General features: G+C 49.3%; 1 protein-coding gene across 4 annotated transcripts in view; it reads right to left on the reverse strand.

Moving 5' to 3' along the window:
* Positions 1 to 390: 390 nt before the first annotated feature.
* The window catches only part of FAM219A (family with sequence similarity 219 member A), a 54,016-nt gene continuing 31,342 nt past the window's right edge, over positions 391 to 23,064 (reverse strand). The window contains exons 2-6 of one of the 4 annotated variants that reach the window (XM_061200520.1): positions 8,333 to 8,381; positions 4,930 to 5,032; positions 4,597 to 4,677; positions 3,919 to 3,973; positions 391 to 3,370 (exon numbers count right to left, since the gene is read on the reverse strand). In XM_061200520.1, the coding sequence (XP_061056503.1) occupies positions 3,215 to 3,370; positions 3,919 to 3,973; positions 4,597 to 4,677; positions 4,930 to 5,032; positions 8,333 to 8,381 (444 nt within the window). In that variant the 3' untranslated portion in view covers positions 391 to 3,214. Of the gene's footprint in view, positions 3,374 to 3,918; positions 3,974 to 4,596; positions 4,678 to 4,929; positions 5,033 to 8,281; positions 8,382 to 23,064 lie in introns of all 4 variants that reach the window. The other 3 variants (XM_061200519.1, XM_061200518.1, XM_061200517.1) reach the window with 3 other exon arrangements.

Below are 23,064 nucleotides of genomic sequence, written 5' to 3' on the forward strand. Positions count from 1 at the left end.
CTGCTACCCCACCCTGATTCCCTCTCTAGGATGGGCACTGCCCATTATGATATCACCTGGCTCAGCCCCATCCCTGGAGAGGTGAAGAGGTCTGATTTCCTCCCTACCCCAGTCTCTTCCTGCCTCAAGCCTCTCAAAAGAGCCCAATTTCCAAGAGTTCACAAGGTCCCTGAAGATCTTCTAGGCGAAGCTTCTCACTGTGATGAAGAGAAACAGAGATTCCGAGGGGTCAAGTGAGTCATCCAGGGCCGTTGCAGCTGGTCGGTGGCAGGCCTAGCCTGGGAGCCCACAGGTGGAGGTAGGGTGAAATGTGTGTTCAGAGGATCGGTCCTCTGCCCTTCCCGGCCCATCTGCCCCTTGCCCCCATCCCAGGTAGGGAGCTGAGGCTGGCTTGTTTGATGCTTTTAATATCATTATTTGTGTTACACGATACACAACCAAGGATGATGGTCAATACTGCGATGGAAATGTTAAAAAAAATTTTATACACGGCTCATGTCTTCCACACACCTTCCTGGAAATAAATTAGTGAGCACGGAGAAACCTGGCTGGGTGGCAGCCAGAGCTGAGGGTAGAGGGAGTGTTAAGGCAGTATCTACAAGGGGCAAGGGTGGCAGGGGGCAAACTAAGGCCTCAATTCCTCCCCTCCAACCTCCCACATAGGGAAGGAGGGGACCATGCACTCTCCCTAGACCCAGAAAGTGCTGGCTGCCAGCTTCGTACTTCTCTCCGCTACACTCGCTACACTGCCTCAGCTAGAAGCCCTTGCCTGCCAGGGAATTAGGTATATCTTGTGGGGAGGGAGCCTTTCCCTTATTCCTCAGGGCCAGAGAGGTTGAGCAGTGGGCCAGAGTCACACAGCATGTCAGCAGCAAAGGCAGCAGTCTAAGTGAGCCTTGGCGGGGGCCCTGCCTGGAAAAGAGGAGGTACCCATGTTCTCGAAGGGTGAGTCAAGGAGGCCGGGGTGGTGGTGGTAGTAGTAGTAGGAAGCTTGGTTTTGGGGCCCAGATGATGGGGGGTGGGTATGCTGACCGGGGTCGGGGGGGGAGAAACAGGCTCAGGTGGGGGCCAGTACGGGCCTTGTGAGTCCTGCAGGTGCCTTCTCCGTCCTTGCCTCCCTCTGGCATTTTCTCATCATCTAACCAGGGTCGCTGCACTGGAGGAGTTAGGCGTGGGTTGGAGGAGTTGAGGGTGGAGAGCTGCACCTCAGCACTCAGGAGCTGGCAGCCCCTGGGTGTGGTGCAGGGAGAGGTGCTACCCCTCCTAAGCCAGCAGCCTTCCTCTCTCTTCTCACTGCCCTCGCCCCCTTCCAACTCCCACCTCCCAGGACTGGCAGCCAGGAACTGGGCTGTGGGTGTGTCCTGTGCACGCTGGCAGCATGTGAGTGGTATATATTAGAGTGGATTGGGCAGCATGTGTGGGGGGTCAGCATGGAGGAGTGGCCCTGGGATACGGGGTTTGTGCGGCATAGACCTGACCAGGCGTGGGCTATCTGTGCTTTTGCTTTCCTTCGCACGGGGCAGATCTATACTGCCCAGGCCCAGGGGAGGGCCTTGGTCACCTTCTCCCTCTTGATTTTCATCCTCAGCTTTTCTAGCAACCACGCCCACCCCTGCCACCACCAAGTAACAGCAGCAGAAGCAGTAGTACATACATTCTGACTCTCAGACACCCCACACAGCTACACACACCATAGATAACCACATACACGTGCACATCCACAGACACACACAGACACACACTCAAGCATTTCCCAAAAGATCCGATTGTATTCAGGCATACGCAGGTCCCACAGGAACTTCCCCCTCTCTTTTCCACACTGACGCGCAACTCAGGAAGCCACCAGATGTACTCAAAAGACACACAGAGACCTCCTTATCCACCTCCACAGAAATTCCTATGAAGAAATTCCTTCAGGTTTGGAAGAACCTTAAAAATAATTTCAGATGCTGCTCATTGTACAGTGGAGGGAACTGAAAGCCAGAGAATATAAGTGGCTTGTTGGAGGTAACGGGGAGAGTGCCAGAGCTAGGACCAGAACCCAGACTTCGGACCGCCAGCCCACTGCACTGCTGAGCAGCCTCTCACACTGTTAACAGGCCACACAGTCACTTCCCCACCGCGGACGCCGCAGACATCTGGAGACACAGGCCCAATGCAGAGATGTAGACACACGCCCTCACAGCCCCAGGCACACACACGTTCTGCCAAGCTGTCCCTGCCATACACATGCAGCCACTGTATTCTCTTAGGCTTGCTTCCTTGAAGAGTCTTCCTGGGAAGCAGCCTCTGGGATCTTGAGCTAGAGTGAGACCGGAATGAGGCATTCGAGGCCAGCCTTAACTCCTGCTTCCAGCCCGGGACAGAGACCAATGAACAGAACAGAAGTGTAAGAGTGTGTGTGTGTGTGTGTGTGTGTGTGTGTGTGTGTGTGTGTTGGGTGAGGGGATGAGGCAGGGCACAGAGAGATAGATGCATTAGTTATAGGGGCAGGTGAGGGCAGATCATACCACCCTAAACTCTGGCTGTCTCTATGGCCCACCTCACCCTCCACACAATCCAGAGAGCAAGGAAGGGGGTGAATGGGGCAAAGAGGAGAAAGAAGGCAGTGATCCCCGAGGGGTGGGGGACAATATCCCACTGGGCAGCTTTGTCAGGCTTCCCATCTAGAGATGAGGGGAGAAACGCAGATGGTACGTGGGCCAGCAGGGGGGCATGTGGAGGCGGCTCTAAGGGGCTGGGCCCTGCCCCTACTGCCCTGGGCCTTTCTCCTTCCCAGCGCCTTTCCTTGGCTGGTGCTGGGGGATTCATGGCTTCACGTGGGTGGGTCCAAACCCCTGGCTTTGTGATCCCTCCCCCACTCATTACCGTTGGCCTCCCTGCAGTCCAGTCACCCCTTTCCTCTACTGGGCTGCAGCTTTGGGGAGGGGGCAGGATGCTGGGCAAGGTCCCCGAAGTAACTGAACAAACCGCCCCCTCCCCTCCTCAGCACCCCCGGGGGTGGAGAGAGACCCGGTTTTGGTTTCTCCGGCTCCATGAACACACAGAGGTACACGTCCTACCATAGGAGGAAGCAATGACTGTTACGAGGTTGGCGGCTGTAGGGGGCGCGGGGGCCGGGGGCAGGTGGACGAGCTGGGGAGGGGTTGGCCCCTGCCTGGTCCAACCTGGCCCCTGGCGGCCCCACCCCGGCCGGCCGCAGCGGCCCCGCCAGCTACTGAATGTGGCAGGCGGTGGAGGACGTGGCCTGGCAGCACATGCAGGTGGGGTTCACGGACTTGGGGGGGATGAGGTCCAGGTCCTCATCGTCGGGGATCTCGTCTAACCGGTAGCCGTCCTTCAGCAGCTGGATGTTCAAATCTTGGTTGATCTGCTGTAGGCAAAGGGGAGGGAGGTCAGGCTCGGGGCCATCTGGAGACACCACGCAGGGCCGGGGCCACATGCCCAGGCCATCGGCGCCCAGCCCGTCCCGTCCCAGGTCTCTCCAAAACCCCAGGCTTTGCACCTCCTCGGCCCCAGCCTCAGTTCCGGCCTCCCTTACAAGCACGTCCTCCCGGGGCCCCGCCCCGCTACACACCACACCCCATTCTAAGGGCAACTTCCCACCTTAGGTCCTGCCTCTGTTCGGGCCCTGCCCTCATTTCAGGCCCACTCCCGTAAGGTGTCGTCTAGGTAAGGGCCCTGTTCCAACCCGGGTCCAAGCCCCGCCCCTAACCCTGGGCTCCCGGCACTAGAGGCGGAGTCCAAGGCCTCACCTTTCTTTCCGGCCAGATCTTATCCCAGGCCCCGCCCCCGCATGGGCTCCGCCTAGCTTTGCCCACTGCTCCTCTCAGGGTGTGATTTGGCGTTGGCCCTACCCCTTCTCTTGGAGGTGGTCCTGCTTACGTGTGTTTAGGACGGGAATGGATGGGGCCTCACCTCAGCAGAGGAGTAGCCAGAGGAGGAATATCTGGACATGTCAAAGTCATCATCACTGGCCGCAGGGGAAAGAAGACAGAGAGGAAGTGACTCCCAGATATTAAATAGAAAACTCTTTACCTCCCCCCACCGCCATCAGTCAATACCTCACCCCTCCCCGACACTTCCAAATAAACAGCACGGTCTCAGTAAAAACTGTGCTTGCTGTGCGAATGCAGTTTTAAGACAGGTTCCCTAGCTCCACCCTTCTAAATTAATTGCCCCCCTTAGCCTCCTAAATCCCCCAGAGCCCTCCCTCCTTTTTTTTCTAGGCTCAAATTACCCTGGTTTGTTGGGTTTTCCCAAAGTCCAGATCTAGCCAGGTATGTTCCCAGCAGTAGGGCGCCTTCCTCAGAGGGGGCAGGGTGCCATGCAAGGCATCAGGGCCCATTTTAGGGGCAGCCATTGGATCAGCTGTCCCAGGACAGCAGTAGATTGCATAGATCCCTTTTCCTATCTCTGTTCTCCCCCACCTCCAGGTAAAAAGTTCCATTCCTTGGGGGGGTTCACACTTGGAGAGCTCCCGGCTGAGGAACACCCCAATTCCGACAATATAGCAAGTACGTCCTGTACAGCCCACTTGTGTGTTTGCACAGGCTGCTGTGGCTTGCCCGGCTGCCCCAATGTCTCTGTACACACCTGTCCGTGTCAAGGGCTACCAGTGGCTTCTCGTCTGGGCTCTGGTCAAGCGAGGAGTAGCCTTTATTGGGGACGACCAGCCTGGGTGGAGAATTTTGGGGACTGGATTGGCAACTGAAGCACACAAGCCTGGCAAGGAACTGGGTTAGGCCGTGCCGACCACCTCCCTCACCCCTACCCCACCCCACCCTCGCCACCTTGGATCCTGCGAGACTCTCTCCTCTCAGAGAGGAGCTGGGCCTGAGGAGGGAGGGAAGACAGGAGGCTCAGAACCAGCAGAGATAGGTGCTGGCTGGCAGGGCCCTGGTGGGGTGGAGCGGTGGGGGCCTCTACCTTGTCCGGGCCATGACATTGTTCTTCTTGGGTTGCTGGTTGACGGGGCTCCCCATGCTGCCATTCTTCAGGGAGCCCTTCCGGGCCAGCTCCCGCTGCTTCTCTGCAGGGGAACACGGGAAGGAAGCTGTGTCCTGCCCCCAGGGGCACCCTGCCTTACTGTTCGGGGCAGCCTGGGCTGGGCCTCCATGGTGAAACCCCTTGCTTCTCTAAGAACTGAGGCAGGGATCCAACTCCAGGCCCTGCTGCTCAGGAGAGACAGTACTTGGCTCTGCACAACCTGAGGCAGATAGCGAGGGGGCAACATGAGGAGGCTGACCCCTGTCTTCCAGGAGCTGTACTCCCAAGTGGGGCAGCTAGTGTGTGCTTGATTCCAGAGAAAGGTTGGAGCAGGAGAGACAGAGCAGAAGGATGGCAGGGCTTCCTGCAGGTGACACCTTGAGATGGAGAGAGGAGGGCATTCTAGTAAGGAGGGATAGTGTATAGAAAAATGCATTTAGAAGTTGAGTGTAATAAGTGTGGATGTGGATGGGATGGAGGGGTGAAGATGGAGGGAGGTCAGTTTAGAAATGTAGGATACATTTATTCAGTCATTTATTTATTCAGCAAACATCTGTGTCACCAGTCATGTCTCAGGTCCTGTGCTAAGGGGCTGGGGGCTCCCTCTGATTACAGACTCAGAGCATGAAGGCCTTGAATGCCAAATAGACGGGTTAGGGATTAATGCAGAAGGAAAAGAAGCCACTGAAGGTTGTGGAGTGGGAGGGGCAGCATGGGGCTGGCAGGAGGCTGGGGGAGCCCCTCTGCCTAGACTACTTCTGACTCATCTGTCAGCCTCTGAATTCTCTGAGGCTCCATAGCCTACTAGATTCATGGGGCTGGCAACCAGGTGACCCATTGCCTCATGTGTGGCCCTGTTACCAGTAGCCAGTTGCTGCCTGGGCCCTAGAGGAGGCCTGGCTACCCATTCCTCCTCGTCATTTCAGCCCTGATGTAGGAAAAAGGACTGCCAGGGGAAAGCTCTCATAAAATAACCACAAGCTCCAGAGAGGAAGGATGGGATGGGCATTTCCAGCTACTGTGACTCTGGAATTTCCTCGACCTCCATGTCTCCATGTCTCTCATCTCCCAGTCTCTAACCCTCTTTCTTTGCCACTGCTCATCTGACTCCCTCAAACCTGCCTCCACCTCCTTTCCAGCAGGCAGCACCTGCCATTACCACCCCAAGCCTCTAGGGGGTGCAATTTGCCTTAAAGTTCCTGGTGGGGATTTTCCTCAGTGCAGCTGGGACAAGGTTGTGAATTTTCTAGAGGAGCTTTGGTGGTAATGTAATGGGCAGGACAAAAAAGTGTTATTTTATTTTATTTAAGTGTTATTTTATTTTATTTTATTTATTTTATTTTTTTTTAATTTTATTTATTTATTTATGGCTGTGCTGGGTCTTCGTTTCTGTGCGAGGGCTTTCTCTAGTTGTGGCAAGTGGGGGCCACTCTTCATCGCGGTGCGCGGGCCTCTCACTATCGTGGCCTCTCTTGTCGCGGAGCACAGGCTCCAGACGCACAGGCTCAGTAATTGTGGCTCACGGGCCCAGTTGCTCCGCGGCATGTGGGATCCTCCCAGACCAGGGCTCGAACCCGTGTCCCCTGCATTGGCAGGCAGATTCTCAACCACTGCGCCACCAGGGAAGCCCTTAAGTGTTATTTTAAAAGCATGTTGGAATTGTTTGAAACTGAAAAAATGCTAACAATAAACTGGGAAAACCAAACTACAGACTACTATGCAACTATTTAAAAGAATGAAGTCATTCTCTATACACTGATATTGGAAGGGGTTCTAAGACATTAAGTGGAAAACAAAAACAAAAATGAAAAAAGTTTCAGAAAATATGTACAGTATGATACCACTTTTGTTAAAATACAAAATAAAATGAAAAAACTAAAAAACGCTTGGAATGATGATCTCTGGGGAGGAGGATATGATGGGCGAGAGTAAAGGAGAAGTTATACTTGTTAATATACTTGTATTGTTAAATTAAACAATAATAAGCAAATAAAACTGGCTGCTCAAAAACAGTTTGAGTTTGGCGTCCTGGGACAATGAACAAATTCCACTGAGAGGACTGCTCTCTTGTTTAGAAATACAGCCTGAGGGGCTCCCCGGATTTGGTCTGGAAGGAGAAAAACAAGGTTAACAAAAAGCTGAATAACATAACAGGACTCTGTGAAAAGGAGTCCTGGCAGCTGCAGAGGGAGAATGTTTTAGAACAGATGGGAAAGGGTTCTCAGGACTAAGGAGGGGCCCAGTATTTGATGGGCAGCTGGAGCCTGAGGAGAAAGATGGGCAGGAGGGTGGCAGGGATGGCAGAGAAGTTTTGAAGGATAGTGATGGCCTGTATTTAATTGTTAACTCTTTCCTGGATGCACTATGTTATAATTTCTCTTCGTGAAAACAAATTTTTATTTTTTTATTTTTAATTATTGTATTTATTTATTTTTGGCTGCGCCTCGTGGCTTGCGGGATCTTAGTTCCCTGACCAGGGATCAAACCCAGGCCCTCGGCAGTGGAAGCACGGAGTCCTAACCACTGGACTGCCAGGGAATTCCCTGAAAGCAAATTTTTAATTACAAGTCTGTTATGCACGGCAGCCTTGGGTGAGTGAGACTGGTCCCTGAAGGGAGAGACGCAGCGTTCGGCGTTGGGTGAAGCGAGAGCAGCAGCTGCGGGAGCTCTGGGCAATGGTTGGGAGACATGTGACTTCAAAGGAGCAGGCTGTAGCATAAACCGACTTTGGAGTGGACGTGAGATAAACCCCCAAGGGAAAGGTGACCCTGGAAAGTGGGGGAGAGATTTGGGTTTATTAAGAAACTATGGGAAAGCTCCCCCCAAACAGGAGCCGATGAGATCCTGAGATCTCCAGATAGGCTGACATAGGAATGGGGAGAGGGGCTCAGCTTCTAGGCTTTGGGAGCCTCATTCCTTTCTACCCCTCAGACATAGCAACTGACACCCCACCTCTAAGGCAGCTTCCTCTTAGCCTGGTCCAGTGTTTGATGGGACTTGCAACCCACTCTCTGGGGTTCCATGCTTTTACCCCTGCAGCTATCCCCTGGAATACCTGGAGCCTTCTTGGCCTCAGAGATGCCTCTAGAGTTCTGGGCTCCTGTAGAGAACTGTAATTTCCCTCTTGGCCTTGCAGGAGATAAGGTGCCTGGCAGTGCCAATGACTTGGTGGCTGGAGTCTTGGAATCGGCTAGCCTGAGTTGGTTTATTTGTGGTACCTCATTGTAGACCCAGCCCAAAGCACCTTGTCTGTCCACTCCCCACATTTCCCTCACCCCCCAGACACACTCACCCAGCTTCACTTGGAGCGGGGATGGTTTGTAATTCATGGCTACTGACTCACCCTCCCGGGCGTCACAGTCTCCGTCTGAGATGGAGGCGGCGGCTGGGTCCTGGGGGAGAAAGCAGAGAGATAGGGAGCTGTTAGGGAGTGAACACAGGGGGCTGCTCTCACCTGTCCTCTGGAGGTATTTTTCCCTGGCAGCAGGCAGGGTATTCAGGGAGGGAGGGACAGACCCATCTACCACGGGAGGAAGACACTGAGCTGGGTGGAAGAGCCAAGCATCTCAGCCCTACTTACACCCACCTGGGTGTCTATCTTTCAAGTCCTGTGTGATCCACCTCCCCCAGGAAGCCTACCGCAATTCCTTAAACCCAAAGGACCACCTTCTCCAACCTCCTATACTAGTTGCCCTGCTCCTCAGGGCCCTTCCTATGTACTTGTTTGGAAAGATCTTTCCAGATTCCTGTGAGTTTAAGTCTGCATTAGGTCAGGGTAGGTGCTCCCTGAGACAGGCCTTCTCCCTCTGTTTCCCCTAGCACTGGATGATCCCTTCACAGGATCCAGAGAACTGACTGTCCAAGCCAGGCTAGACTTCAAGGCTGCAGCCACAGCAGTTCTAATGAGGACGTCTCCATTTCACAGATGAGTCCTAAAGAGTGTCTCCTGTGAGAACCTAAATAAATGGTTGGCTGGGAATGGTATGTGAGAAGACAAATAATGACAAATCAGCTGGTGGCCAGTTAGTCCTGTGTTGCCCACACAGAGCTTGACACTGCAGATAACAAGGAAGGTAGGAAAGCATGCATCCCGTGCATCGTCCAGGGTCTGCAACTGTTTCGATCTCCCTCACTGCCCTCCTTACTGACTTCTAACCATTGCGATGGGTGCCGTGCTGCCCAGAGTCCTACTCTAGCCTCACTATTCCCTCCCAAACACCCCAAATCTCTGCTACAAGATCCAGGGCCTTGGCCCGCCCTGCCTCAGTCAGTTGGAAGGGGCTGGAGCCATTCACATTCTCCCTGAGAAACTGATGACTAACCATTGATACAGGTGCTGCCACCCTAACCATCTGCCTTAGGCGGTATGCCTAAGGCCTAAGGATTGCAGAGAGGATCCAGGGCTGTGCCTGCTCTGCCTCTGGGGACAGGGAGCGCAGACAGATAGGCAGGCAGAATGCTCCAGGCCCAGGGATCTGAGTGGCTTCTGGTGACCCGTCAAGGGAAGGGTATCTAGCCATTAGGGTGGTTTCTGTTCCCTTTAGAATGAAGCAGTGGGGATGAAAACACGCTTGTCACTAAGGGAAAAGGGAAAAGTCTAGAATGTTTGGGAGGGAAATCCTGGCCTTGTCTATGTTTCCTTAGGCCACCTAGAGTGCAAGGCTCAGGGTGGGCTGTGTTGCCATAGTGGTTTGTGAGTTCCCGCGGGCAGAACCTGGGCCTGTGTCGTCTGCTCCGATTTCCATCCTTAGCTGTCCTTGAGGGGGATGGGACAAGAAGGTAGAACAGGTGTGGGGTGGGGGGCGGGGAGCTGCAGTGCCTCCATCCCAGGCAACTTCCCATGCCACAGTCTTTCCAAGTCCCTCATCCTCTGCCTCCCTGGCTCAGCTCCTTCTTGGGAGACTGGTTACTGGCAGCATCTGCCCCCTGCAGCCCTGGAGCAGGAGGCCTCTAGTGGCCCTTACGTGCCTCTCTGTGGCCAAAACAGCCTCGCAAGTGCTGCCTGTAGGGAACGTGGAGACCTGACGGCTGAGCTCTAGGCTGCAGGGAGGGCTCACTCCCAAAGGAGCCTGAGTGCGGACTTCTCAAAGGGTAAAACCCATAAACGTGCCTGTGGAGCCCTACCAGGGAAGCAGTGGCAGATTTCCAATTTCCTCTACCTTTTCTGTAGCGTTTGTCACATGTCACACATACCACATCCATTTGGAAATGGTTTCCTCCCCTGGCTTCCAGGACACTATGCCCCTTGGCTCGTCTTGCCTCTTTGACCATCATCTCTGCCTCCTCCAACAGCTAACTTTAAGAACTCAAGCTCTCAGGCATTTGGGGCTAACTTTCCCTCCTCAGTGCAGATGAGTTCATCAGAGTTTCTTCTCTCAGGCTGGAGGTACTAGGCTGGAGGGAGATGGTGCAGGAGGGATGGGGGGCTGGGAAGCTGTTGAGCCACTCTGGTCACAGGGACCCACGTTTGGTCCCCGCGGCCACTGGGCAGGTCCTAGTGGCATTTGACCCCTGAGTGAAACTGCCAGTCCCTTTGGGTCAAGAGCCAGGGTGCAAAGCCTTAGACTGAGAGGTCCCATGCAAACTCACCATTCAGCATTTCCCCGTCATTGTCCATGATAGAAGGCCATCTTAGTGGCAGGAACAAAGATCTCTGGCACTGTGCCTGCAAACTGAAGCCTTTACTATGGGCTTCCTGTATGCCTTTCCTGAGACATGCAGCCAATGCACCATGACCATCACATGGAAATGTAATCAGGGAGATTAAATGTGAAATATTCATGAATATAAGTATCAGAGAGGAATCCAGGCAGAAGGAAGCATCTGGCTCCAAGAAATCAGGGAGAATTTAAAATGCCCCCCAAGGACACCTGACAGTGTTAGCTAGATCCAGGAACTAGAGTAGCGATTAGCAAGATTATTAATAAACAGTCAGCAGAGACAGACATTGAAATGCATCTCTAACAGCAACCCATGTTTCTACAACCCTGCATACAAATTCTCCAAAGACTACAGAAATGATTAATAGCTCAATCTCACTGTTTCTGGGACAGAATATATAGGCTAATGGCCAATGCAAAGCCAGTATAACTAGAGGAAGGAAAAAGTGCCGGAAGAATCTTTAAGAGTTAGTCTGGTCCAGTGCTTTTCATTCAACTGTGTTTCCTGAACCCTGTGCCTTGGGCAGGGCTGAGTGAGAGAGGAGAGTAATAGGAGGGGATCTGGCTTGCCTTCAACCAGAATAGATCCGTTTTGATTTCATTTACATATCAACCTTTCTGCAAGATTTTGGTTGAAGAAAGTGTTTTATTGCTTTTTAAAAAAAGGTGGGGGAGGGGTTTAAAACATTGATTTAGTCAAATCTTTTAACAATGCTTTACTATAGAACTTATTAAATTTACATGAAAACAGAGAAAACAATACAGGGAGATCAATTTAGACTATTCTTTTAAAAAATCCTGGGGACTTCCCTGGTGGTCCAGTGGATAAGACTCTGCGCTCCCAATGCAGGGGGCCTGGGTTCGATCCCTAGTCAGGGAACTAGATCCTACATGCATGCTGCAATTAAGAGTCCACATGCTGCAACTAAGAAGTCTGCATGCTGCAACTAAAGGTCTCTGACGCCGCAACAAAGATCCCGCATGCCACAATTAAGATCTGGCGCAGCCCAGATAAATGTTTTTAAAAAGTTAAAAATCCTCTAAAATTAAAAAAAAAAAAGATCCCTCTTTAAAAAAGAAAATCCTGGCTCCTCCGTTTACTAGCTGTGTGATCTGGGATTTAGTTTCCTCATCTGTAGAGTGCGACTAATACTAATACATATGTCAAAGGTTTCTGTGAGGATAAAGTGATACTATGTAATCTAGTGCTTAATATGTAAGCATTTAGAATAGTAGTTAGTATACTACATACTGAGCACTACATTTGTGCTAGCTATAAAGTTTTTATTAGTACAGGCTCCGTGGGACCCACACAATCATGAACAATGTGCCCTGGCAGTGACTGGTCCACAGCAGCAGCCCTGGCACCACACGTGTTGGGGCCTGGCTTATGTGGGAAGGTGTCTGTGGACTAGATGCTCCCTCCACAGGGTGAGTAGGGGCCTGATCAGGGGGTATTCTGTCTCCTCTCTCGCCTCACTTCATTATGCTGCATTTCTCTCATTTATTTAACAGTGGTAGGCCTGGGGCTCATAAAGATAAACAGAAATAGGCCCATCCTTGAGGAACTCCCAGTAATTCTCAGTAAATGTAACAAGGGCCATAAAAGTAGAGGGAGGGCTTCGCTGGTGGCGCAGTGGTTGAGAATCCGCCTGCCAGTGCAGGGGACACGGGTTCGAGCCCTGGTCTGGGAAGATCCCACATGCCTCGGAGCAACTGGGCCCGTGAGCCACAACTACTGAGCCTGCGCGTCTGGAGCCTGTGCTCCGCTACAAGAGAGGCCGCGATAGTGAGAGGCCCGCGCGCCGCGATGAAGAGTGGCCCCCACTTGCCGCAACTGGAGAAAGCCCTCGCACAGAAACGAAGACCCAACACAGCCAAAAATAAAAATAATAAATAAATAATAAATAAAAAATAAAAATAAAAAAAAAGTAGAGGGAAAGGAACAAAGTAGTCAGAAAAAACTTCACAGAGGAAGACACTTGAAAAGATCTCAAAACATCAGTTCACCAGTTAGCTTAAGAGGAAGGAGGAAGGATGTTCAGGGAACATCTGCAAAGGCTCAGAAACCTGAAACTAGCATTGCATATTCAAGGAACAGTATTTTGCTATAGTTGAAATCTAGAAGGCATGATGAAAAGTGGCAGGAAATAAAGTTGTGGGGTCAGGAGGGCTCAGACTGCGGGAGAGGATGGGTCTTGATTTTGTTCTTTACTCAGAATATGATGGGGAAGCCAGTGAAGCCTTGAGTGGGGGAGTAACATGATCAGATCTGAGGTGGAGAAGGACCCTCTCATAGCCATATAGAAGATGGATGGGAAGGGAATGAGACTGAAGGTTAGAAAACTACTGCAACAGTGCCAGCAAGAGATGACAGGGACCTGAACTAAGCAGAAGCAGAAGATAAAAGGCCAGAAAGGAGGATGTTAAAGAGGGTAGAGTGACAGACTTTAGAGATAAGATGTAGAAGAAGGAGTCCAGACATTCCTAGTTTTCTGTCTGGAGTAATTGGGAAAGGGGCACTAATTACTAAAACAGACAATGCAGGAGAAGGCATAACTACACTCAGGGAAAATCAGATGAGCTCAGTATGGGACATGTTGAGCCCTGAAGTGTCTTTTGGACACTTAGATGGCATCATTAGTCAGTAGGAACTGAGTCTAGGATCTCAGGAAAGAGATGTGGACTGGTGGTGATGGAAGCCCACAGAGGAGAGTAAGTCTCCTCAGAGAGAATGAGCACAGTGAGAGGAGATAGGAGCCAAGAATGGAGTCCTGAGGAGCATCCAATCTTAGGGAATGAGTGGAATAAGAAGACTGAGTAGGAGCAGAAAGACGAGATGTAGGAAAAGATCTAGGGAGACCTTCAAGTAGTTTCAAGGTGGAAGAAATCAACAGGGTCAAATAAACACATGAGTCCATAAGATAAAGACAATATTTAGAAATAAGGAAGTCACAGGTGGCCTCAGCAAACAGAGTTTTGGTTGAATGGTAAGAACAGGGCCCAAATTACAGGGGATTTAGGAGGGAATAGGAGATGAGGAAGTAGAGACAGTGAACACAGGCTATTTTTTCAAGGAGCTAAACTGAGAAGAGAAGGAATGAGAGTGAATGACTGTCAGAGGGAGCTTTGGAGTTGAAGGATTCTTTGGAGCTAGGGAACACCTCACCACTGTCCTAGACGGAAGGGAAGGAAGTTGGGTGAACAAGGAGATGTTTGATGGAGCATGGTCTTTGAGGAGTCAAGAGAAGATGGAGGGCTGCCCTAGTGGCGCAGTGGTTGAGAATCTGCCTGCCAATGCAGGGGACACGGGTTCGAGCCCTGGTCTGGGAAGATCCCACATGCCGCGGAGCAACTGGGCCCGTGAGCCACAACTACTGAGCCTGCGCATCTGGAGCCTGTGCTCCGCAACAAGAGAGGCCGCGACAGTGAGAGGCCCGCGCACCGCAATGAAGAGCGGCCCCCGCTTGCCGCAACTAGAGAAAGCCCTCGCACAGAAACGAAGACCCAACATAGCCAAAAATAAATAAATAAATAAATAAATTTATTTAAAAAAAAAAAGAGAGAAGATGGAACCAGAATCAGACCAGAGGAGGAAGGCTCCTTGCTGAAATGGAAGGGAGGTGAAGATGGGTGGGGGATGCAGATAACATGGAGGCAGAAAGGTGGGTGGAAAGTTAAGGGAGTTCATTCCTAAAAGCCTAGTTAAGTAAAAGAAGGGGCTGAATGCTAAGGGATTGAGGAAAAGAGGGACACTTGGTGGCTAGCCAGGAGTGGAAGGAGATCAGACTGGTGGGGGTCCCAGCTACACAATCCTCATGACAAATACCCTTGATCTCATCTTCAGGGTGAAAGGCACTCTCCGTGGTGCTGAACAATTCTGCCTTTGTCTTGTGGACTGAGCACAGATGATTCAAACGACATGATTCAATTTTCACTTTCCCACAGGAAAGGTAACCTCTGTCCTCACCTTCAAGCACTAATTTTCCAGAAGATGGAAATTGAAATGGATTTAGAAAGAGGTATGAAGAAGGAAAGTGTTTGCACCAACATTATCTAACCTTTCTTCCCCTAACACACATGAATTTTCCTCTAGTTCTAGGAGGGAGTTGGTGGAGGTAGTTCTGAGTTATGAAATACTGAAAGGCTACCTCTGGAATAGAGTCATGTCTGTACCTTGTTCAATTCCCCTGGGTGAAAGCAGGAAGCAGGACAGAATTAGAGCAGGAACAGGGCCAGGAAGAACGGTAGTGCTGACAAGGAAGCAGGAAAACAGGGAAAGATCTGGAGATCAGGCCACTCTCTGACAGGTAGATGATGCAAGATAGGGTATCAAAGACCAACTCTGTTTCTGTCACAATTTGTTCAGCTCAGAAGCTACCTGGGGCTGTGGTCCCCTGCAGGGTTACGCCACTCCCCGAAAACATCTCTTGGCAATGGGTGGTAATAAGCATGTTTAGACCTCAGTATTTTAGAGGGAGGTCCCAAAAAGGCAACACTATGCCTTTGTATCCAATGTCCATGGCTTGGCAAAAACCTAACCTCCAGTCCAAGAATATTCAGTAGCAGTCTAGACATTGGTTAGATCTCTCTACTTCCCTGCAGATGGCTGTTCTTTCAGCCTCTAAGGCATTCATCTCTCTCTGACTCCACACCTCAACATGAGAATTATTTGGCCAACCTCACACTGGTCAGAATGGCCATCATCAAAAAATCTACAAACAATAAATACTGGAGAGGGTGTGGAGAAAAGGGAACTCTCCTGCACTGTTGGTGGGAATGTAAATTGATATAGCCACTATGGAGAACAGTATGGAGGTTCCTTAAAAAACTGAAAATAGAACTACCATATGACCCAGAAATCCCACTACTGGGCACATCATATACCCCGAGAAAACCATAATTCAAAAAGATACATGTACCACGATGTTCATTGCAGCACTATTTACAATTGCCAGGACATGGAAGCAACCTAAATGTCCATCAACAGATGAATGGATAAAGAAGATGTGGCACATATATACAATGGAATATTACTCAGCCATAAAAAGGAACGAAATTGAGTTATTTGTAGTGAGGTAGATGGACCTAGAATCTGTCATACAGAGTGAGGTAAGTCAGAAAGAGAAAAACAAATACTGTATGCTAACGCATATATATGGAATTTTAAAAAGTGGTACTGATGAACCTAGTGGCAGGGCAGGAATAAAGACGCAGACGTAGAGAATGGACTTGGGGGCATTGGGCGGGGGGAAGGGGAAGCTGGGATGAAGTGAGAGAGTAGCATTGACATATATACATTACCAAATGTGAAATGGATGGCTAGTGGGAAGCTGCTGCATAGCACAGGGAGATCAGCTCGGTGCTCTGTGATGACCTAGAGGGATGGGATAGGGAGGGTGGGAGGGAGGCTCAAGACGGAGGGGATATGGGGACATATGTATACATATAGCTGATTCACTTTGTTGTACAGCAGAAACTAACACAACATTGTAAAGCATTTATACTCCAATAAAGATGTGGAAAAAAAAAAAAAGAGAATTATTTGGCCAATGACAGTTCCTGCTCTGTGGTACGATCTGAAGTCCTGAGTCCCATTTCCTGAGTCCAGTTGTTGGGCAGCTCCCACTTTTATTCCCTATGTCCCCCTTCACCAGGATTTCTCCAGGAGCTGCCTGAATTGCCAGGCAATTGGCCAGGACTTCAATCCTTTTGGGACACATAAGTGGGCCCTTAGGGGCCCCACTTATAGGGAAGGACAAAGACCTCTCTCAGGCATAAGGTCTTTTGGGGGATATCTGAAGGAGAATCAGGGAAACATAAGGGAGACAGTCTTTCCAAATACTGTTCGTAGCTCTTACAAAGAGGGGAAGAAGAACAGAAGAGCTGGGGAAGTCTGTGAAGCCTGAATTTGGGAGACGGGGCAGAGGATCCTGTCGAACTCAGGGAGGCCTCTCTTACCAGTCTAAAGCCCCTCAATCTTCAAGGTTTTTCTCTAAAAGAAGACTCAATTCAAACAAAGTCAACACACTGAGTGTCCATTCCTTTTCAGCTCTGGACTGGGTGCTGGTAGTAGAGAAGGAAAGCACACTTTCTCCACACACACCACACTTCTGTACAGCATTATGGGATAAAGCAAAGTTCCCCAGAAAGAAGTGGAAAGGATTCTTATGGCTGGGCTAGAGTTCAAGAACTCAAGTTAGTCCTGTGTGTAGCTGAAGATTTTCTGTTTCCTTAAACAGCTCCTAGGATGGAATTCATTACCAAAAACAAGCACCACCAAGCTTTAGTATCTTTGTGGTGGCTGTCATTGGGAGAACCAAAATGCAGAACCCCATGGCTAGTAACAACTTTAGCCATGGTGAGTTTAATAGATTTTTCTATTATAAAGTAATACATGCCAAAATTTTTTAAAAATCACCTTGAGTTTTACCACTTTGAGGTAATCTTCGTTAATGTTCTAGTGTATTTGAGTCTTTTGTGTATACTACAGTAGCAACACTAGGGGGTTTCCCTCTCTGGGAGCTGGTGTTTCTCTTGTCCTCATGGTCACAGGGGTGGGCTTCTAGGTACCATGTTGGTTCTGTGTGGTCTTGCCCTTGCTTAGACCAGGCGGAGCCAATCAGAGTCTCCCCCAGAATTGGGAAGTGGGACTATAAGGAGATGTAAAGCTCAAGACTGTAGATTAGGTAGGAGAGAAGGCCATTGGGCAGGGAGACAAGAATAAAGCTGATGTTCAGAAAGAAGCAAACACAAGAGATAGAGAAAGTCTTCCCTAGGTTTCAGGTTCTGGTTCCAGAACTTGCCCTGCCCATCTAAGGTTTGACCTCATGCCTGTCCTTAGATACTATGAGAAAATCTAGTGTCCTTACTGTCTAGTTGCCTTTTTAGCTTATACTAGCTTGAGTTGGATTTTGTTACTGTAATCAGTAAGTACCAATTAATAAATAGGCATAGAACAACATTTAAAGAAAAACACACTGTATCTTATATTCTATTTTAAAAAGTTAGTATTAGGACATAATCAACTCTCCATAGTTTTACATAGCTTTCTTAACCATCAGCTTAATGACTGCATAATACCCATAGAGGGGATGTGCAATAACTTTTTAACCGTTCACTTATTTTGGACATTCAGGTGGCTTGCACTTTTTTACTATTATAAATAATGCTACACTGAAATCCATATATATTTGCATTTAGGATGATTTCTTAAATAAAGTAGAATTACTAAGTAAAAAAGCATGAGCGCTTTTAAGATTCTTGATAGGAGCTTCCCTGGTGGCGCAGTGGTTGAGAATCTGCCTGCCAATGCAGGGGACACGGGTTCGAGCCCTGGTCTGGGAAGATCCCACATGCCGCGGAGCAACTGGGCCCGTGAGCCACAACTACTGAGCCCGCAAGCCACAACTACTGAAGCCCGCCCTCTAGAGCCCATGCTCCGCAACAAGAGAAGCCACCGCAATGAGAAGCCCGCGCACCACAAAGAAGATTAGCCCCCACTCGCCGCAACTAGAGAAAGCCTGCGCGCAGCAACAAAGACCCAAGGCAGCCAAATAAATAAACAAATAAATAAATAAATTTATTAAAAAAATAAAATCAAGGGAGTGGGGCGAGGCAAGGGAATCTGGGGTTCTGGCAGGCCCCAAAGGAGGGAAAGAAGGGGACCAGATGTTCAGGGATACTAAAGCTTTAAGGAATGTGGTCCAGAGGATCCTTCAGTTTCTTTCCAGGATGTGGATTCTAGTTCCCCAGTGTAAGGAAGGAGGCACAGAACACTGAGGAGAGATGCTGCCAAGGAACTGATAGAGGGCATTTGGTTGGAGAGTTCTTGAGACTGGTCCTTCATCCAGTCAGCACATGGTAGGAAGCTGAAGCAAGAGAAATGTCAACAAACATTGACATTTGGTCTCGGCCCAGAATACTTGTGGATCTCATCTGGATCTTGGCTCCAAATCTCACTTGAGGATTTTTGATAAGCTTCAATTAATTACTCAAGAGACTGAGCCAGGACGGCACTGGTTCTTGAATCTTTTGGACTCCTTGATTTCCCAAGAAAGCAAAGTAGTAGTCTGAAAGTCTATGGGATGCCTTCCCAGAGCTGCCATCTCTGATCCCTTTCCTCTGGCCTTGGAAGAGTAAAGAGCTACTCAACTGCGATGGACAATGGACTTGAGGGCTGGTATCAAATAGCTCCTCTCTGTGGCATTTCCTGCCCCTGCCTTTCCTCTCCTTTTCAGACTCTTCTAACTCTCTAATCTCCATTATGCCTGGCAAGCATCACTTTCTGCTCACACAGACAACTTGCAGTTCTAAAACTCAGCTCTCTGGCCAGAGCAGTCTCCTGTTCTTTCCTTTTTGTCATCCCAATAATTAAGCATTGGAGAGCTTGCAACTTGTTAAAAAAAACTTGATGTTCACTGAAGACCAACAAGGGGCAGGCAGGGCACAATGCATTTTGGGAAGGGAAAAACACCAAGACCTGGTTCTTGCCAAGAGGACTTTAGTTGAAAGTCTAAACTTTCAAACTTTGGGGAGTTGACAGACACACAAATTAGCCTATTTTATGCAGAGAGAGGAGCATGGGAGGTAGGAATACATGAAGGGTGGTGGGAGCACAGAGGAGAGAGTGATGGCAGTGGAGGTTTGTTATCCTCCCTGACAAAGAGGGTCAGGCCTGGGAAGGAGCTTGATCAAAGCAGAGGCTCAGCTATTGGGTCAATGGATACTTTGGCAAGAGGGTTTAGAGCAATGACTGGTGAGGCTTAGCCCTGGGACTAGGACTCTATTCTTACTACTTTTTTTAATCTTCTTTTTTTTTAATATTTATTTATTTGGTTGCACCAGGTCTTAGCTGTGGCCGGTGGGCTCCTTAGTTGCGGCTCACCAGCTCCTTAGTTGCAGCATGTGGGCTCTTTAGTTGTGGCATGTGAACCCTTAGTTGTGGCATGCATGTAGGATCTAGTTCCCTGACTAGGGATCGAACCCAGGCCCCCTGCATTGGGAGCGTGGAGTCTTATCCACTGCGCCACCAGGGAAGTCCGTATTCTTACTACTTTTTAATGCTGCTGCTAGTACAACCCCTACTCTGCCACAGGGCACTCAGCCCACCCCATTTCTGTGGGTCAAGTACAGAAATGTAGTGGGTTGAGTACATCAGGGGCTCTTCCTTTACCACTGAGATGCACAGACAGCTCTCCCACAGGGAAGGGTCGAGAGGCTCTAGGTGGTTGGCTGGGAAGTGTTTTTATTGGGAAGGCAAACAGGGATTCAGAGTCCTAAGAGGAAGATATGGTAGCTCTGGTGAAACAAACCCTCACTGCCTCAAGCAGTCACTCTCACCAGGCCTGCTTTGTGCAGCAGGGAGGTCAATGCTAAGGGCTCTTGGCAGCTCAGGGCCCAGCTCAGAAGTGGAGGAGGTCAGAGAAGGGAAGAAGAGCCATAAAGGCTCATGAACCCTATCTGAGTTTCCCTAGAGAAGTCAGTTCTTCGAGTGGCCAGTTGGTGGTGGAAGAGTAGGGGGAAGGGGAGATTCTAGACTAGCACAAGCTCAAGGCAAGTTTTCAGCTGTGAAGCCAGCCAGTTGCTGGTTATGCATCTTTTCAGGGAAACAATACTCATCTGCAAAGTTAGATGGTCTTGGGGTCCCTGCTGGAGGGCTCCCCAGGCTCAAGGTGGGACAGAGTCTTTCCCTGCCCACCTGTCACTCCCTGGCTGGTGCAGTGACACTGAATGGATAACTCAAGGGTACAACCTCATTCCTGAGGCATCCATAGGAAGGGACCCTGAAACAACAAATAACCAATACCTACTCAAAGACCCCCTGTAGCTCTGAGCCCACGCCTCTGAGGAACACCTCTTTTGCTCTGAAGACACCCGAGCAGGCTTCATCTCTTCTAGACAGTTCTGACACACCTGTACAGCTTACATCCTTCCATACCTGCTGAGCCTATCTGTGTACCTCTAGGATAGTACTTCCTTTTTTTTTTTTTTTTTTTTTCAGTTTTAGTGCACATTACTTTAATGACAGTAGCTTCCAAAATTTTACGTACGCTGATAACAGGGAATAAAATTTAGGATAGTACTTCTTAAACATTAATGTGCACACAAATCACCTGGGGATGGTGTTTAAATGCAGATTCTGATTCAGTAGGTCTGGAGTGGAGCCTGAGTATCCACATTTCACAAAAGGTCCCGGGTGATACCAGTGTTCTTAGTACAGGGACCACACTTTGAATAGCAAGGCTCTAGGCCAGCCCCTCTACACCTACACCATGCGCAGGCAGCCCCTCAAAGAGCTCTCTGCCCCAGCCTTGATCTGGTTACATTCTTAGTGTGAAGACAGCATGATGGCTTGGTGGGGGAGGAGATTAGGGAGACTGCCCAAAGCTCATGTTGGGGAGGCAGCTCTGCTAAGAGCTCTGGCTGGGCCCAGGCAGGGAGCTGCTCAGAACAACTTAGCCCAGGTGTGGTTCTTCTGGAATTTATCAAATTGTTCAATATCTCTTGGACACCTGCTATATGTATAGCTATGGTGCTAGACGCTTTATGTATGTTATCTCATTTAATCCTCCTAAAAGACCAAGTAAGGTAAATATCATTCCTGTTTTAAAAATGCAGAACCAGGTTGTATAAAGCAATATGTTCAAAGTCACACTTTGAAGGTGGTAGCACTAGGATTTGAATCTAATTTGCTCATTTAAAAATATCCCAGCCCCTCCTCAGAGACATCAGATAAAGTCATGAGATTAACAACACATTAGAACTTACACAGCCGTGGGACTGTTGTCTTGTAAAGCAGGCACTTTGAAGGCTGGTACTAGTCTAATCATGTCTCCAGTGCTCAGCCGATACTTGGAGCCCCTCTTTAGAAAATGGCATGCATGCTCTCTCATCACCAGCCTCCTGCTCAATGAGTTCTCCATAGGAAGAAAATATTAGAGCCATTGAAGCAGTCAATAACTCAAGATGGAGAGAGAGAGAGAATGGCAGGAAGCAGCAAGCAAGAAAAAGCACTGGGAACTGTGAATGCTGAGCCCACGAGAGAAAAGCACAGGGCAGTACAAGAAAACGAGATAAAAAGGTCTCAGTCACTAAGTCAGTTCTGGTCCCACATTTTCTATTATATTATATTCTAGGAACTGTGCTGGGTGCTGCTGATACAAAGATAATGTGGTCTTTGCCCATGAAGAGCTCACAGGCCAGTAAGTAAGGTAAATGAATAAGCAGATAATTTTAATAATATGCCAAGGGCTAGAACAGAGGTTTGTATGGAGTATTTTAGATACACAAGATAGAAGCATCTATCCCACCCTTAGGAATTAGGGAAGACTTCTTCAAAGAAAGCTAAAGCATGAAGGGTGAGGTAGAAGTGAACCAGATGAAGAAAGGAATAGAGAACAAAAAAGAAAAGAAAGTAGTGGGGAAGAAGACACGCATGACTATATGGCAAAAGGAATAGCTCAATTTTGCTGGGATGTTAAATGGTAGAGGGTGAAGTGGCAGGTGATGAGACTAGAACGGGATGAAGGCTTAAAATCATGAAGGGCTGTGTAAGTCCTGTTCAGGGCTTTGGACTTTAACTGGAAATAATGGGGAGCCATTGAAGGATTTTAAGCCCATCGTCAGATTTATAGAGACAGATCACTCTGGGAGCAGTGTGGGGAGAATGAGAAGGAATGATTAAACTAGAGGCAGGGCACTAGATAAGAGGCATTGCAAGAGGTGATAAAAGCTGGAAAAAGGCAACATCAGTGGGGTTGGAGAAAAGGGGATGGAGAAGAAAAACATGTCGAGGTCAAACTGCCAGGGCTCAGTGGCTGATTGGATCTGGGTTTGAGGGGAAGACATAGGCAAGGATAACTCCCAGGTTTCTTCCTGACTCAGGTGCCTGTGTGAATTGTGATGCCACCAAATGACAGAGAAGCAGAAATAAGAGTAAGTTTAATGATTTTGTTTTGTGCAGGGGTGTGTGTATGCATGTCTATAAATATGAAGGGTTGGAGAAAAGAACTTGGCCAACACCAAAATTGAAGTGGGGGGCAGAAGAAGACTGACAGCTGCGGTCAGAGAGGCAGGGGACCAAGGAGAAACTGATGTCATGGACATCAGGGAAGGACAAGGTTTTGAGAAGGAAAATGTGAGACTGCAGGATGGTTGAGGCTGGGGGAAAGAGCCAGCAGAGAGGGGCCAGCTGTTCAAAGACATCGAGAAAGAGAACTCAAGACATACTGTTTGTTCTCTGGTTTGCTGACATTTCAGCAAAGACAATTTTGTTCTCAACAATTATGGGTTTGATCCTTGGCAGGCTTGAGACTCCCCACAGAGAGAAACCCTTCAATAGAGAAGTCCAGTCATGGTCCAGAGAACAAGGCAGGTCTGCTATTTCTTAGGAAGTGTGGGCAAGAGTGGGCTG

Source organism: Eubalaena glacialis, chromosome 9, assembly GCF_028564815.1.
Source record: "Eubalaena glacialis isolate mEubGla1 chromosome 9, mEubGla1.1.hap2.+ XY, whole genome shotgun sequence".
Taxonomy (NCBI): domain Eukaryota; kingdom Metazoa; phylum Chordata; class Mammalia; order Artiodactyla; family Balaenidae; genus Eubalaena; species Eubalaena glacialis.